The sequence below is a fragment of the Amblyomma mixtum genome, chromosome 3 (assembly GCF_055824585.1).
Source record: "Amblyomma mixtum isolate Tamu chromosome 3, ASM5582458v1, whole genome shotgun sequence".
Taxonomy (NCBI): domain Eukaryota; kingdom Metazoa; phylum Arthropoda; class Arachnida; order Ixodida; family Ixodidae; genus Amblyomma; species Amblyomma mixtum.
The window spans coordinates 246,359,155-246,374,111 of NC_143014.1; the positions used below are offsets into that span (position 1 = coordinate 246,359,155).

Consider the following 14,957-nt stretch of genomic DNA (forward strand, 5'->3'; position numbering starts at 1 on the left):
GCGTGCATTTCGAAGGCTATTCCCGTGTGGGTCATGGAAAGTTTCGGTGCGGCCCTTACACTGATCTTTTTCAAATATTTTCTTCGGGAAAACGGGGTGCGGCCCATACATGAGTGTGTTTATGCAGTATGTTCAATTTTGAGAGTCGAAAAATTTCTGGAAATTTTACCCCGCATAAGAGGTGCACCCCAAACTTTGAGCCAGATTTTTTGGAAAAAAAGTGCGCCTATTATGCCAGTAAATATGGTAGTTTTCTGAGCTTCACTCCAGACCTCAGTGGTGGTGACACAGCCGCTCTGAGTGCCGTCTTGCCTGTCTTCATTTTCTCAGCAGAAGGAGTCGTGCTTTTTTAGTGCTGAAGAGTTTCCCTTTCTTCCATGCCAATGGCTGTTCTTCTGTGCTCTGGAGCAGCACTCTTGTTCCATTCTGTTCAGTTTTGTGCGGTGGTGTCTCTTCACGCGCGACTATGTCGCTTGTGAGGAGGCTCCCTTGCTACTGCATACACTGTGAAAGAGGTCTTTTGAGTTTTGGAGTGGTATGTTGCATTCCAGACATTGTGCACTTAATGAGGCATCTGTCGCAACTGTGAAGAACTGCTGTTGCTCTGCACTTTTCATCTTTCTGCCCCGGCTTTCACCGAACAAGGTGCTAAAACAGATTTTTGGCATTTTTGGAAGCCATTTGTTAGTTCAAGCCTCTGGATAATTCTGATGTTTTGAGCTTTACTCAACAAGGTTTTGCTTTAGTCAATTGCGTGCTCGTAGCTTTTTCTGAAACTGTACTGCACTTAGCAGCGAGTTGTATGCTTTCACGACTTGGAACAGGGTGCTTTTAGACTTTAAACCCCAATAAACCAAACCAAAAAATGCAGGCAGATTTGGCCACCAGTAATGTCATCTTTTTTCCCCGAATTTTTAACATTGTGTGCACCTTTGGGACAGAAAGGGATTCGCGATGCCTCCGGTGCTTAAGTGAGTAGTCCTAATATTTCAATGTTTCCATTTCCAGCCATTGTGACACCTAACTGCATGGTGTTAAGTGTGGCACATGGAGATAAACATTAGCAAGGCAAAATGCAATGTTCTCTACTCTTTAACTTCCCATCTAACTTGCACATTACATAAGTACTGTTGATTGTCGAATTTCAAGTGTTTGGGTATGTTTTTTCTGACCCTAGTCACCGCACATGCATCTAACACTCTAACAGGGTGAGATACTACTCTGTTCATTTCTTGCTAATGCGGGTGCCGGACTTCACGTTCAAGTCTTTGATCAGAGTGATGTTCAGTATGCTAATATGGAACCCATGTGACATGAATCTTGCAGCATCTACAGGACAAGCAGTCCATTTCTTGTTCCTGCTTCTTTAGTTGAAACATTTTGCAACCGGAAAAATCTTAAGCCTCAGCACACAAATTCTTGCATTTATTGTACATTCACACATTATACTATGGTAGTTTAGCATTTGCCTAATGATACTTTGCTGCTGACCCGAGAGACTCGGATTTGACACCCTCGCTGCGGCAGTCACATTTCGATTACTAGTCCCATTATGAGAAAAGCCGCCGGCGGTGTGTTAGTGTGCATACTTGCAGATATGCTTGAAGTCTAGTGTCTTGACAGAAATCTGTTTGGTTGGGATGGTACACGAAAATAGAAGGCGCCGACCAAAAGAAAGGATGGGATGACGTTTTGGCTCCCCCACAGGAGTCAAAACATCATCCTATCCTTTCTTTTGGTCAGCGCCTTCTATGTCTCATTGTGAACAAGGCTCCCGTTGGGGAGCCGAAACGTCATCTCATCCTTTTTTTGTTGGCGCCTTCTATTTTCGTCATACTTGCAGATAGTACAGGAAATCCCAGCGATGGCAAGAAAATAGGGTGACATCATCGAGTAGCCGTAGGACACGTACAGCAAGCTGAGCACCACCATCTCAGACATTCACATACAAGTTGTTCGTCTATATATGCCCCCACTGGCTGACCTCAGTATGGCGCCAGTTTTCCAGACTAAATTTGTGCCAAAATTGCGAGGAACCATTTGTCAAACAGCGTTCCAGATGGTGTCAAACAATTTCTCGTTGCATGTTGCATGTGCATGTTGCATGTGCTAGTCATGTTGGAGGCTAGCTTGCAACAGGGATTCGAACTGACTACATAAGCACCTTCAGTTGTATGCCTTCCCAGTCTCTTTACCTGTTCCCTAAAGGGGGAACTGGTCTTAGAAAAAAAAAAAAATTATGAAGTTACATTTATGTAAACATCGGGGGATATGTATGTTTGTATGCCGATTCAAAATATGTAATTTAATTTTATGCAAAATGTCCTCGAGCACTTTATATATACCGTAAAATTCCGATCAAGCGCCCCCCCTCTAACAAGTCGAAATCACTGGCAAAGTAGGAGGGGGCGCTATCCCGGAACGGCGCCGAAATTCAAGATGGCGGCGACATTTTCCGCCGGAAAAAAAAAGCGCAATGCGCATGGATTTAAATTTTTAGTTATCTCTAGGAACATGAACTTTATTTAGCGAAAGATTTACGACTGTTATGTCAATCACTATCAAAAGATTCCTCCGAGTCAGTCGAAAAAAAAAAACTTCACAGCATTCCGCTTGAAGCCCACTCCGATCATCTGGCGCCACGGCTACGCAGTTTCCCCACTGTATGTTTTTGGCTATTCTGACAGCCTCTTAGAGAGAATCTGGTTATTAACGGCACGTCCAGCCGTTGTTTCACACTTGAAGAACTCGAAGAGAGCATCGTCTACACATTCACTGAAAACTGGGCCGCCGTTGCTCAGCTGTCTTCGAAGTTTTGCTCTCCCGTAGTTACGCTGAAGCAACTTCTTAAAATTATGGCCCCATTCCCGTATCCATTTGTGGTCGAGCTTGAAATGTCGAGAGGCTTGGTGCACGTTTCGTCCGTTTTCCCGATGCCATTGTACGACGTACACTTCCTTCGCCACTGTGTACAAATGCATCGGCATCGAGAACTCCACAACGCTAACAACGCCAAAACAACACCACAAATGGCGCGTGTGAACGAGCATGCGAATGGCTTGAAAAGCAGGATTGTATTAGATTGGATTTTTCGAATAGACGGGGCAGAACAGTGTTGCTTGGGCGCGGTGCGTAATAAGGGCGCGGTCGGGGGGGAGGGGCCGCTTTCCCGGAACGGCGCGGAAATGTGAAATTGACAGTGAAGTTAGGGGGGGGGGCCTTGCATAGGTGGGGGCGCTTGTTCGGAATTTTACGGTATGTGTTTTTGCTGACAGCTTTTAACAAATTTTTGCAGCAAGCAACTTGCTAGAGTGCAAGTCATTAGCTTTTCTTGACACCAGGCTATGCAATAAAAGGTAAAATTATTATCCTGCCTATCATAGAAGTTACAGTGTTTTGAAGTTGCCACTTAACAAATGAGAATCAAAATTGTTATTCCTGTTTTTGAAGTGGCAACTTCAAAATCTTATAACAAAGCTTCTGTGACAGGCAGGGTGATAATTTGTCATTTGCATAGCTTGATGTTAAGAGAAACCAATGGCATGCAAATCAACAAGTTCCCTCCTGCAAAAATTTATTGAAAGCTGTCAGCAAAAAGTTACATAACATGTTGCATAAGTGCATATGCACTTCATGTACATGAAATTAAATGACTTATTTTAAATCGGCATGCAAAAATGCATTCACTGAAGATTTCATAATTGTGGCTACATTAATAGGTAACAATTTTTTCCAGACCCCCCCCCCCCCCCCCCCCCCCCCCCCCCCCCTTAAGGCACAGCTGAGGTGTAGTCATGGTGGACGCTAACTCAAGGCAGGTATTCAGTGTCCGAGCATTTCACGGATCTTGGTGGATTTAGCGTTTGGGGAATTGGCGTTCAGAGGCATCTCCGTTTAATTTCTCAATGCACAACCTGCACCGAGGTCAATCACGATGACCCACAAATGCTTTCGTCTTTACAGCACATAAGCAGTCTTAAGTGCCCTCTGGATTTTTCACATTCCTTTCATATGTACCTTCAAACTGTTTACTTCCAAGTGCTCCCATTGGTTTTTTGTTATGCGTTGAAGCAATGTGCCTGGTTTCATACACGTTTTGTTGTGCTTTCTTGTCAGCTCTCCAGTTGTCATCTGTTTACTTGTCACACAATACTAGGTTTTTCTTTATGCCTATTCATTTGTATGTAGTGTTTGTTGGAATCAAATCAACTTCTTTGCACTGTACAGCTCCACATGATTTGCCGCTTATATTTATATTTTTTTCTACTGTGTAGTGCAGACATTACCTGGTTTCTGTCCTTTTATCGTTACCTTGTGCTCCTTGTACAATTTTGTGGTCAGTTTAACATTTTTATGCAATCCCCCCCCCCCTTATCCCAGATATCTTATCCCTTGCAGGATGTTCAGGTATTCAAATTAAATGACATCGCAGTCAACCACCTTGCTTATGCCAGGTGACTACAATGCCATTGTAACAAAAGCGAGCAAATTGACCACAACATGACAATAGGTCCACGCCATTGGCTCAAGGGCTCATCTGCAGACTAAGCATTTGTCGTTGTTTACTTGTGAAAGCTGCTTGTGGTGGTACTCTGTGTATTTTATACGGCACAGTGCTTTAATTTTAGCGTCAGTTATGTGATTGCTACGCCAGAGGATAAAACCGGCTACATGCTGCTAGCCTACGTCGGAAGTCTGCATTTCCTTAAGAACAATTTCTAAGGCGCTGTGTGTAACCCTAAATCTGCATTAGGCGGCGCTAGTGGAAGACCTAAATCCTTCAATAAGTACATATACGGGCAGGCATCATGCTGTCCGGGCTTGTTGTCGGCCCGCATAATAACAGAGAAGTGAACCAGGCCTGCAGCACTTTACTCTGGTCATACCATGGTGTGGAGGGCACGCCGGTCCAAACATTCACTACAGCACTGGCTGAAGTGGGAAAACGCACATGCAAATTTCTAGGTGGGCTTTGGTTTTGGGCGTCTTCATTGTCCTATTGAAAAGACGCTGATAAGCCGTGTGCGCTGTGCATGCATCCAGCATGGGAAAACCAGCTTAAAGGGCCACTCTTTTTGGGAATGGCAATGGAACGTAGCCTCTCTGCTCTGCGTCAAAAAATGGTGTCGACTCCACTATATCCAAGTGATTGATACAATAAGGGAACATGCTCTTAAGCCTGTTTCACATGCAAGCGAAAAATGCTAGCGAATCTCGTAGCCGCAGCACAAAAACCAGTTTTTGAGTTGTCGCGGCGGTGAGCGGCGAGGTTCCAACAAGTTGGAAATTTTCGCTGCGGCACACTGCTCAGCCGCTTGCTTGTGAACCAGCCTTTATGGTTTCTTCTGTACATGTATACGGCATTTTCTGGCCTCTAAGTCGCACTCCCTTGCAAATGGCAGTTTCTCCGAAAAAAGTCACTCATAAGTCGCACCAGTGTATAAAACACACCTGTTCATTTAGCAAGTGCTGTAAAAGTGTGCTGAGGATCTCTTCGGAGAGAGTGGCTGAAATGCACGTGTGCGGCAGCTGCCATGCGCAGGCGATCCTCGAGCAGCGAAAGGCGTGCCCTCTTCCTGTGGCCTGCCTTTTTTTGTTGGCTTCATCAACTGGTGTGCACTCTTGCCGGTTTGCGCCAGTCCCGGATACTTTTTTTCACTCCTGTCGAACTATCCCCCTCTTTCTCAGTTCCCATTCTCTAGCGCATATTCAACGGCAAGCAACTTGAAATTTTCATCATGGCTTCTTGAGCAAGAGCAGCAGCGCACGATACGCGTGAGCCACATGGATGCAACGCCGAAATTGAACTTTCGATATGACTGGATACGGTGGTGTGTGCTTCGTGCTGCCTCCGCCACATGCAGTTTGGTTGTTGCGAGATTGTGATTCTACCCATAGGATAACATTTTAAAAACAGCTTTAGCATAGCACAATCTGCGTTCCGCTACTGTGACTAGCTTCCGCGGGGACCTATCTGAGCATGTGCAAATGGCTCAGAGGATAGTCCACCTGCCACTGCACTGGCATAGCTGGGTCCCCGCAGAAGCGGATCGCACTGCGCTAATTCCATTCTTTTCCACACCGATTTTCTTTCAAACGCAGTTACTGGGAACGGCAAAGGATGGTGCACAGTGATGTCATTTTTCAACAATTCAGGAAAACCCAGCTTCTACACTGGAAAATACAGTATATCTGTGCCAAAAGCTGCCCCAAGTGATCTCTGCCAATAACTTCACTGAGAGCTCACTTGTGTCTTTCTGTTCTAGGAGACCTTTCTTGGTGTGGTATTCTTAAGGCATTGCTTCGTGCCTAGATTAAGCATGTCTTGAGGTGTAGAGTGCTTGTTTCTGGTGCCTTCCAGAAGTGCTTGAAGTTACTGTCGGACAAGGTGCACGAGTTAAAATCGAAATTTGCATGCCAACAAGGCGTGCAACATTTCACAATGAAATCTAGCGGTGGTTGGCTTCAAAACTTGGCTTAAATGAGATATTTATGGATGCAGTTAAATGCAAGACATGGTGTGCCATTGAAGTAAGATAAATGCAGTGGACAGCATGTTTTAGAAAAACCTCGAAACAAGTGTTTAACACTTAGTGTACAGGACAGCTATACCATCACCGTCGAATGAATGAAACTCTGATAGAACAAGAAAAATTTTGCGACTAGTGAGGAAATACAGATGTGGCATGTTAATATCCAAGCAGCGGTCTTTACACCTTCGATGCAAAAATCAACCGCTCTGTTCTTGTGCCTCCCCAGTGTAGTGTACTCCAGGTAGTCTTGTTCACGTTACATGTGACTGATAGTACATATTGGCAAAATTGAACACTGTCCCAGCCATGATCTCTCGTATCTCATGCACTCAAAAGGGGCAAAAACTAATCTCGCAGCTACCATGAGTTGGGCTTACTTGTCCTATTTCATGGCAGCACTTGTTTGTTTGCGCCCCGCCGCGGTGGCTCAGTGGTTGCGGCGCTCGGCTACTGTCCCGAAAGACGCGGGTTCGATCCCGGCCGCGGCGGCTGAATTTCTTGAAGGCGAAATTCTAGAGGCCCGTGTGCTGTGCGATGTCAGTGCACATTAAAGAACCCCAGGTGGTTGAAATTTCCAGAGCCCTTCACTACGGCGTCTCTCATAGCCTCAGTCGCTTTGGGACGTTAAACCCCAATTAACCAAACCAAACTTGTTTGTTTGCTTTCTTTGCATATCAGCTTAAGGGGAATAATAGATAGCCTTTGCAAGTATATTTGCTTTTTTTAATTCGCAGGTAGCCTTTACAACGCGCATCTACCACCCAAACATTAACAGCAATGGAAGCATTTGCCTGGACATTCTGAGGTCTCAGTGGTCCCCGGCTTTGACGATATCAAAAGGTAAGTAGATTTGTACTGGCAGTAGGTGCGCAATACATTAAGCCCCATCACAGTTGTATCTGCAGATCTTAGGCACTTAGCGACTTGCTCATGTGCCTCTTATTGCTGACTACTTAATACCAGTGGTGATCAGTTCAGGCTCACCCTGCCATCTGCTAGCTTTCCTGGGTTCAAGCCCCAGATTTTTCTTCAAAAACTAAGTTTCCAAAAAAGCTGCGCAGCTTTCCTTTATAGCTACATGGCCGTGCTCTGCTGATGTTAATCGCGTTATTACGTTCAAATCTACTCCACCTTGGTGGTTTCCCGTGAAGACTGTCACGTAGTGGTGATGGGAATCCAGGCTGTGCGGAAAACAGCGAAAAGTGCTTCTAAAAGTAAACTTTGTTTATTGGGCTGACCTGCGCCCACAATGGACTGAATCACTCAGTGGCGGCAGAAGCAACAAGCATGCTCGACGGTCGTCAAACAGAATGCCCGTAATCGGGCAAGTCTTCGGGCTTCTGCGCGCTGAAGGTAGGCAGCGACATCAATGTTTTCTTCGGTAACACTGGGCAGCATGGCGTCTAGTGTGGTCATGGCCTCCCTGCCATGGACAAGCCTAAAAGACTTCACCTGGGTGGTCTCCTGCACTGCCTGTTGTAGGCGAAGATGATGTAAGGCATGATGACGTCCCAAGTCTTGTGTTCGGCATTGACATACATGGCGAGCATATCGGCGATGGTTTTGTTCAGGCGCTCGGTCAGTCCGTTGGTCTGCGGGTGCTGCTGCTGTTTCGTTCGGTAGGGCTTTTGCCTTGGCGTAGCGGGTCAGGTAGTCGGCCACTAAGATGAGTCACTTATTTCTATACGCTGATTTCGGGAAAGGGCCAAGCAGGTTCTGCTGGAAGGGCTTTGCAAGGGGGGTTCAGTTGGGTTCAGAAATCCTGCTGGTTGGGTGGGAGGGGTCTTTCGTCGCTGATAGTCTCTGCACGTTTTCACATAATTGGGGACATGAAGTATTGTCTTGAATATGGCGGAGGGCGCAAGAAAATGAGATGTCGAGCTGTCAGCTCGTCATGTGAAGTCTATAGTACTTTGCAGAGAGTTGCAGGCACAACAAGGAGGTAGGCTGTCTTGTTTTTGCTGTGAAGTTCTTCACGAGGACCTCATTCAGTACAAGACAATCCTCTCTTGAACGAGGCGGGGGGTGAAGAAACCTTGCCTTCAAGTACTCGATGAGGCGTTTTAGGTCGGGGTCCTAGCGTTGCTACTGTGCAAATGAGCTGGAGCTAATGGGCCCCAGAAAGGCGTCCTTATCGTCATCCGGTGACTGCACATCTACAGGGGCTTGTGGCAGGCAGTCGACGTCAGAGTGCTTGCGTTCGGACTTGTAAAGACTTGTAAACGACGGTGATGTCGAACTTCTTGAACGTTCGTCCATGCAGGTAGGGGCAGAATTTCGACGTAGCCCACATGATGGCAAGGCACTCCTTCTCAGTTGTCGAATAGTTAGCCTCGACCTTGGACAGGGAATGGCTAGCGTATGCAGTTACTTTCTCCAATTGGTTGGTTTTCTGAACGAGGACAGCGCCTAGGTCCACACTGTTTGCGTCGGTATGAATTGCTGTCTCTGCGTTTTCATCAAAGTGCCCAAGGACTGGAAGGGACTGTGAACGACGTTGAAGTTCCTTGAATGCTTCTGCTTGCAGCATTTCTTATTTAAATGGCACGTCTGCCTCTGTCGGTTGGGTCAAAGGCCCGGTGATGCGCGAAAAGTTCTTGGCAAATCATCTATCCAAGGAATCTGCGCTCAACTTTATAATCGGCTGGCGGTGGAAACAGTGCGATAGCAGTTGTTTTCTGCCGGTCAGGGCTACTTCTTCCTTGATAACTATGTGGCTTAGAAACAGCAGCTCTTCATAGGCAAAGTGGCACTTCTCTTCTTTCAAGGTTAGACCGGTAGACTTGATAGCCTCTAGTACTGTTCGAAGCCTTTTTAGATGCTCTTCAAAGTTTGAAGTGAAGACAACGACGTCGTCTAAATATACCAGACAAATCTGCCACTTCAGGCCCGTCGGCACTGTATCCATTCCCCGCTGAAGCGACACTGGTGCAGGACAGAGGCCAAATGGCATCATTTTGAACTCTAAGAAGCCATCCAGAGTGATGAATGTGCTCTTTTTGCGACCTCAATTTGCGAGTAGCCGCTCTTGAGGTCCATCAATGAGATACTCGGCGTTGCAGAACTGGTCCAGTGTGTCATCGATGCGGTGGAGGGGTAGACGTCCTTCCTTTTTGTTGTTCAAGCGGTGGTAATCAATGCAGAATTGAAGTGCACCATCTTTGTTCCTCACTAAAACAACCGGAGCCCCGGTGCAACGACCGGGGCTCTTCGATGGCTGGGTGACTTTGTCGCAAAGCATTTCTTCCACTTGGTCCTGGACAGCTTGTCGTTCTCACGACTACACAATGTGTAGGGGCTTTGGTGGAGAGGTTGGGTGTGCTGGTCTGTTACAATACGATGCTTGACAATCGGCATTTGTCAGACCTTCGGTGATAACGAGAAGCACTCGGTGTAGCTTTGAAGAAGATTGCAAATCTGGCCTTGTCTATTCCAGGGCAGGGCTGGGTTTATGTCGGAAGATATGCTTGTGATCTTCCTTCGGTGAATCTTCCGAGACTCTCTCAGAGGGCAAAGGCGTCGTGAATATCGGATAGTTCGTTGAAGAAAGCAATTTTCATTCCTTTATTAACTTGCTGGTACTCTTAGCTGCATTTGGTCAGCAGCACTTCAGCTTGGCGATTGCGGAAATGTGCAATGCCTCTTGTAATGCCAATTCCTTGCTCTAGAAACAACCCTGTGCTCAGAGCTTCCACGTTCTTGGCATCTGGGGCACCTACAGTGACGATGAAGCTTGATTGGAGTGGGACCCTCGCGTGTTCATCCAGGACACTCAAGGTAGCATGCTGCTCCGTGGTTGTCATTGAAGGGCTGGCTTCGTCCGTAAAAGAGCTTGGATCTAAGGTCGATGATTGCCTGATCATTTCGGAAATCCATGCCCAATATGACATCGTGGGAACATTGCTGTAATACTGTGAAGATTGCAGGATAGGTATGTCTCTTAATGGTCACTCGCGCTGTGCATCGTCGTGATGGCATAATGAGGTGGCCCCCTCTAGTACGAATTTGTGGGCTGTCTCAGCAGTCGTGACTTTCCTCAGCTGCGTGGATAGGGCATGTTGTCGCTCTTACGGGCGGCGGTGTCATTTTGATGGAGATTCGCGTCATGGTCGAGGTCGTTATATGCGACATTGTCGTTGAAGGATCTTCGGCCTTTTGCTCGAGAGCAACCTCACCCCCAGAGGCTGCAGTCTCTAGTTTCCCCTACAAGGGCTGGGAGACCTTCCTCGTACCGCGAGAGGCCTCAAAACACGAGGCTGGCGGCGATGGTGAGCATGAAAGGCAGTGTTGTAGCCATGGTTGGCGTTGAGGAGTCCTTTGCTTGCATGCGTTCCGGTAGTAGTCCGTATTAAGGTGAACGCCTCTGGAGACGACTGCTGCTTTGCAGTTAGTCTTCAGTTGGGATGGCTTCTGCAGCTATCTCGTGATCTTCGAGACTGCTTGGGCTGCTTTGGTGGCTCCCAGGGGGTGAGAGCGACAGACATTCGTTAGCACCTCCACCAGATGTCGCATAGTTGTGACGGGAGTCCAGGCAGTGAGAAAGACAGTGAAAAGTGCTTCTAAAAGGAACTGTTTATTGGGCTAACGTGCACTCACAATGAACTGAATGGCTCGGCGGCTGCGGAAGCAAAAAAACATGCTTGGCAGTCGTCGAACAGAATGCCCACTGCTCTCGGCCATGCTCAATTTAAAGCTGATAGCGAACCTTCGAGATACGGCGTGCAAAGCTACAGCATTCTGGAACAACGTAGAATCTGCTCCACCTGGATGCGATCAATCAAGATAAATCTGGTCGCATCTTGCATCACAAAGCGATAAAGCTGCATGCCGCAGCTTTGAAGAATGCACAAACATGCAGTATGAAGATTCGCGGCACTATATTAGGCTTCTTCCTCTTGCATTGTTCCTTAACTAACAGAAGTAAGGCACAAGTTAATAGTGGGCTTTCAGTGTGTGGTTTCACCATCTGGCATTGCTTCATGTGCCTAGGCCTTGCGTTTACTTGTGCTGAATGTGGGCAATAGTGGTTGAAGCATCTGGCATGGTTGTGTTGCTGGTAGAGGCCATGGTGCACAATTGCACTTCATGATGTGAAAACCTGCATTATTTTAACATAAACAGTCTTTTGCATCATATTGTCCAATTTTCTCCATTGAGGCAGCTGGAATGCAAGTTGTACCCTGCAAGACAAACATATTTAATGTTACTTTAGTTACGGTGAGCCTGGTAAACTGGCTTTACCCAGTGTGAACTCACTGAGTCCAAATGCATGGCTTAGTACTGCCGGGCAGTGGCTGGGGGGTGGCTGGGTGGTGTGTCTCCTCTGGCGGCAGCAGCATTGTGCTTACACCACAAGTCGGGCCACTTGAACACAGACTGTGATTGGAAAGCATGTCCGTTGAAGTCACATGGTAATAGGTAGCCATTACAGCCTGCTGCATGCTGTCCACATCGCCTACATTGGACTTCAGGGCCCAGCTATAATACAGTAGAACCCCGCTGTTACGTTCCTCACTGCTGCGTTTTCCCGGCTGTTACGTCGTTTTCTTCGGGTCCCGGCATAGCTTCCATAGGATCCAATGTATTGGGAACCCCGCTGTTACGTCGTAGCCGAGGAAACGATCCCGCATGATACGTCGCAACCGGGCTCCCCGAACCCGCCCGGGCAATGCGCGCCAACCGCCATTTTGATTTTTGATGAGTCTTGGCCAGGCTTGGCTACGGAACTGGCTGCAAGAAGCTGCACACGAGTTGGAGAGGCCGCCACTAGATGGCTATCTGCCTCGCACACCGAACGCCGTGATCTTTATCGTGGGAGGTGGTGAGGAGGAGGTGCACGGCTGCAGTCGCTTATCAGCGCGTCTTTTCTTTTCACTCTTTCTTTTTATCTTTTAACTCTCCTCTATCTGCAAGTGACAGCGGTGGTGGCTGGGCTGGAGCCAGTCGGCAGGGCCCGTGCAATTTCCTTTTCATCCTTCTCAGTTGCAACATCTTTATTGTGCTTTGATGGCGTGATAGCGTTGAGTAAGGGGAAGGGGCTTTCCCTTGAGGAAAAGTTGGACGTACTAAACGCAGTCGACAGGCAGCCAGGGCGGCTTGACGCTGCGCACAACGGGCTTGACGCTGCGCACAACGTCGCTTCAGCGTGGACTGCAGTGAGCGCGTGAACTGCACAGCACTGCTGCGTGCGTGCGGTGTGGCCGCAAAGCGACGCTGACAGCAATGCGGCCTTTGCTATTGAGAAACGCGTTGTTCTTTCCAGCGAGCGAAAGAAACTGCAATCCACCATTCTCGATTTTTTAAAGTCCTAGGGTCAATTTGCGGAAATTAATTGTTTCAAGTCAAAGCTGCACTGTTTTCATTAATTTTCGGTGCTTTCCTCACTGTTGCGTTTTCCCGGCTGTTACGTTTTTTTTTCCCGGTCCGGTGAAAAACGTATGAACGGGGTTCTACTGTACTTTCAAAGCTTTTCAGTGAGGTCGCCTGTCAAGCGGCCTCTTCCACCCAGAGATTCACCACTGTCTTTGTGCTTGTTCAGTGTTGCGCAGTGCAGTCCCCATGCGCTTTTTGACTGGTATGTATCCATAAACATTAGCTTCTTGAACTTCGTTGAATGACCGGCTGTCACCGTCACAAAGCATGACAGTGTAGCGCAGGCCGTGACGTGAAAGAGAATGTTCAAAAAGAGTGACGGCAGCTTCGACTTCCATGTGCCCCGATTTACAATCAGTGTTTTTCTGGCAGTTATGTTTAGGCAACCAGATTGGATAGTCTGGGTCTTCCTTTGGCGGTGCACGTGTACAGCCTGCACAGAAGTTAGACAGGACCACATAATCTAAAACATAGCCAGAAAAGAGTTCTATTGCAGTGCCCACACCTATATGGGATGTGTGACCCCTGGTCAGCCACATGCCATCAGAACAGACGGCCACATTTCCAGGGCTGTCAAAAAGCAACTCCTGGTCCAAACCCTTCACTGACAAGACACAGCTGGCAAGCATCTTTTCTGCAGCCCTTGTTGCTGCTGGGTTCAATTTCATTTTCAAATAGCCCTGATAACTCTTGTGGTGTAGACCCCTATAGGACACACCAATTGCAAAAAAAATGTCGTTGAGGGCAGTTTGGCCGTTACCAGTGCTCTGCATAGCACGAGCTGCGGGAATGTTCACATCGAACGGCCGGCACTTCGCACTGCCTTCAGCCCGCCGAGAGCTCCATTCGCTGGCGATTCTTCCACAATTGTGGCAGTCCATGCACAATTTCACAGCAATCCCATATTCCGCGCCATTTTTCGTGATGGCAACGTCTCCACCGCAAGTCTGGCACACAGTATCTTGAAGCAGTTTGTTTGTCGCCGCTAAATTGACGATAGCATAGGTAGCTGCAGACGCTGGCGGGTCGTCAGCTGTGCATTCTGTCGCAAGTGCCTGCATCTTCCTCTGGCTTGCTGTTAGGCTACCATCGGAATTCTTCTGCAACTGATCGTGATCAGTGCGACTCTAACCCGCTGCCGCCGATTGCCGATCTCGTCCGAGTCCGTGGGATGCTCCGTGTCGAAGGCACGTGCCGCACTCAGCGTGAAAGCATCCGTCACAACCGTTGATTCGCGCTCAAGCACCTCACTATCATTTCTTGAAATCGCTGCTTGTGCAATGATGCCATCACCCAGGTCTTCGCCGCTTTCCGTTGCCGCTGCGATGTGCACCGCACCCGAGGCGAATGCTGGAACAGTTGCAAATGTCGCTTCTTCCACTGGTTGATGTTCTGGCGCACCGCTGCAGCTGGTCGGCATCGCTGGCGACGAACTCGCGTCTTCGGCATTCCTTCTACGACATTTTTTTCATTTTTTGCCGAATTTGTGAACGCTGTGGAACTTTAGGTACGGCTTCTCCATGATGGTATTTTCAAAATGACGTCGCCCATGCAAGCAGCGAGCATCCAGAAAAAATGGCGCCGGCCAATAGGAGACTTAAATTTTGCCACGGGACTACCTATAGCCAATAGCATGGCCGCATTCCTTTGTTTGTTTTCAGTCTTTTTCTCGCCTGCAAATCGTGGTCGGCCTTTCGTTTGGCGGGAAACAAAAGCTCAGGCATCGCTCTTTCAAACGAGACCAAGATCGTAGCGCTGCGAAGGGTACTTCTGATACAACAGACGCTGCACATAGGCATTTTTCGATGTTTTTTCGCGAGCAGTTCCGTCGAGATTGCATCTTTACGCAAAGATTTTTTCGAAAAATGTGCGGTTTTGGGCCACCAAACCTGGCAGTAAGATGAAAATTATGCGATGCATCCAACTACGACAAAATTGAAAAGCTATTTTTTCATTTTTCGATCCCAAAGACCCGCGTTCTCCCTTAACTGAACTTGCAGCGCTTTAAACTATGCCACAGAAAATTCAATATGGCGGCTCAGACGAAACGTA

At 47.6% G+C, this 14,957-nt stretch overlaps 1 protein-coding gene across 1 annotated transcript in view; it reads left to right on the plus strand.

Annotated features, from left to right (window-relative positions):
• LOC149354256 (ubiquitin-conjugating enzyme E2-17 kDa) overlaps positions 1-14,957 on the plus strand; it is a 31,531-nt gene that overhangs the window by 5,536 nt on the left and 11,038 nt on the right. Inside the window, exon 5 of the mRNA XM_089583228.1 lies at positions 7,268-7,373. Within this exon, the coding sequence (XP_089439354.1) occupies positions 7,268-7,373 (106 nt within the window). The remainder of the gene's footprint in view (positions 1-7,267; positions 7,374-14,957) is intronic.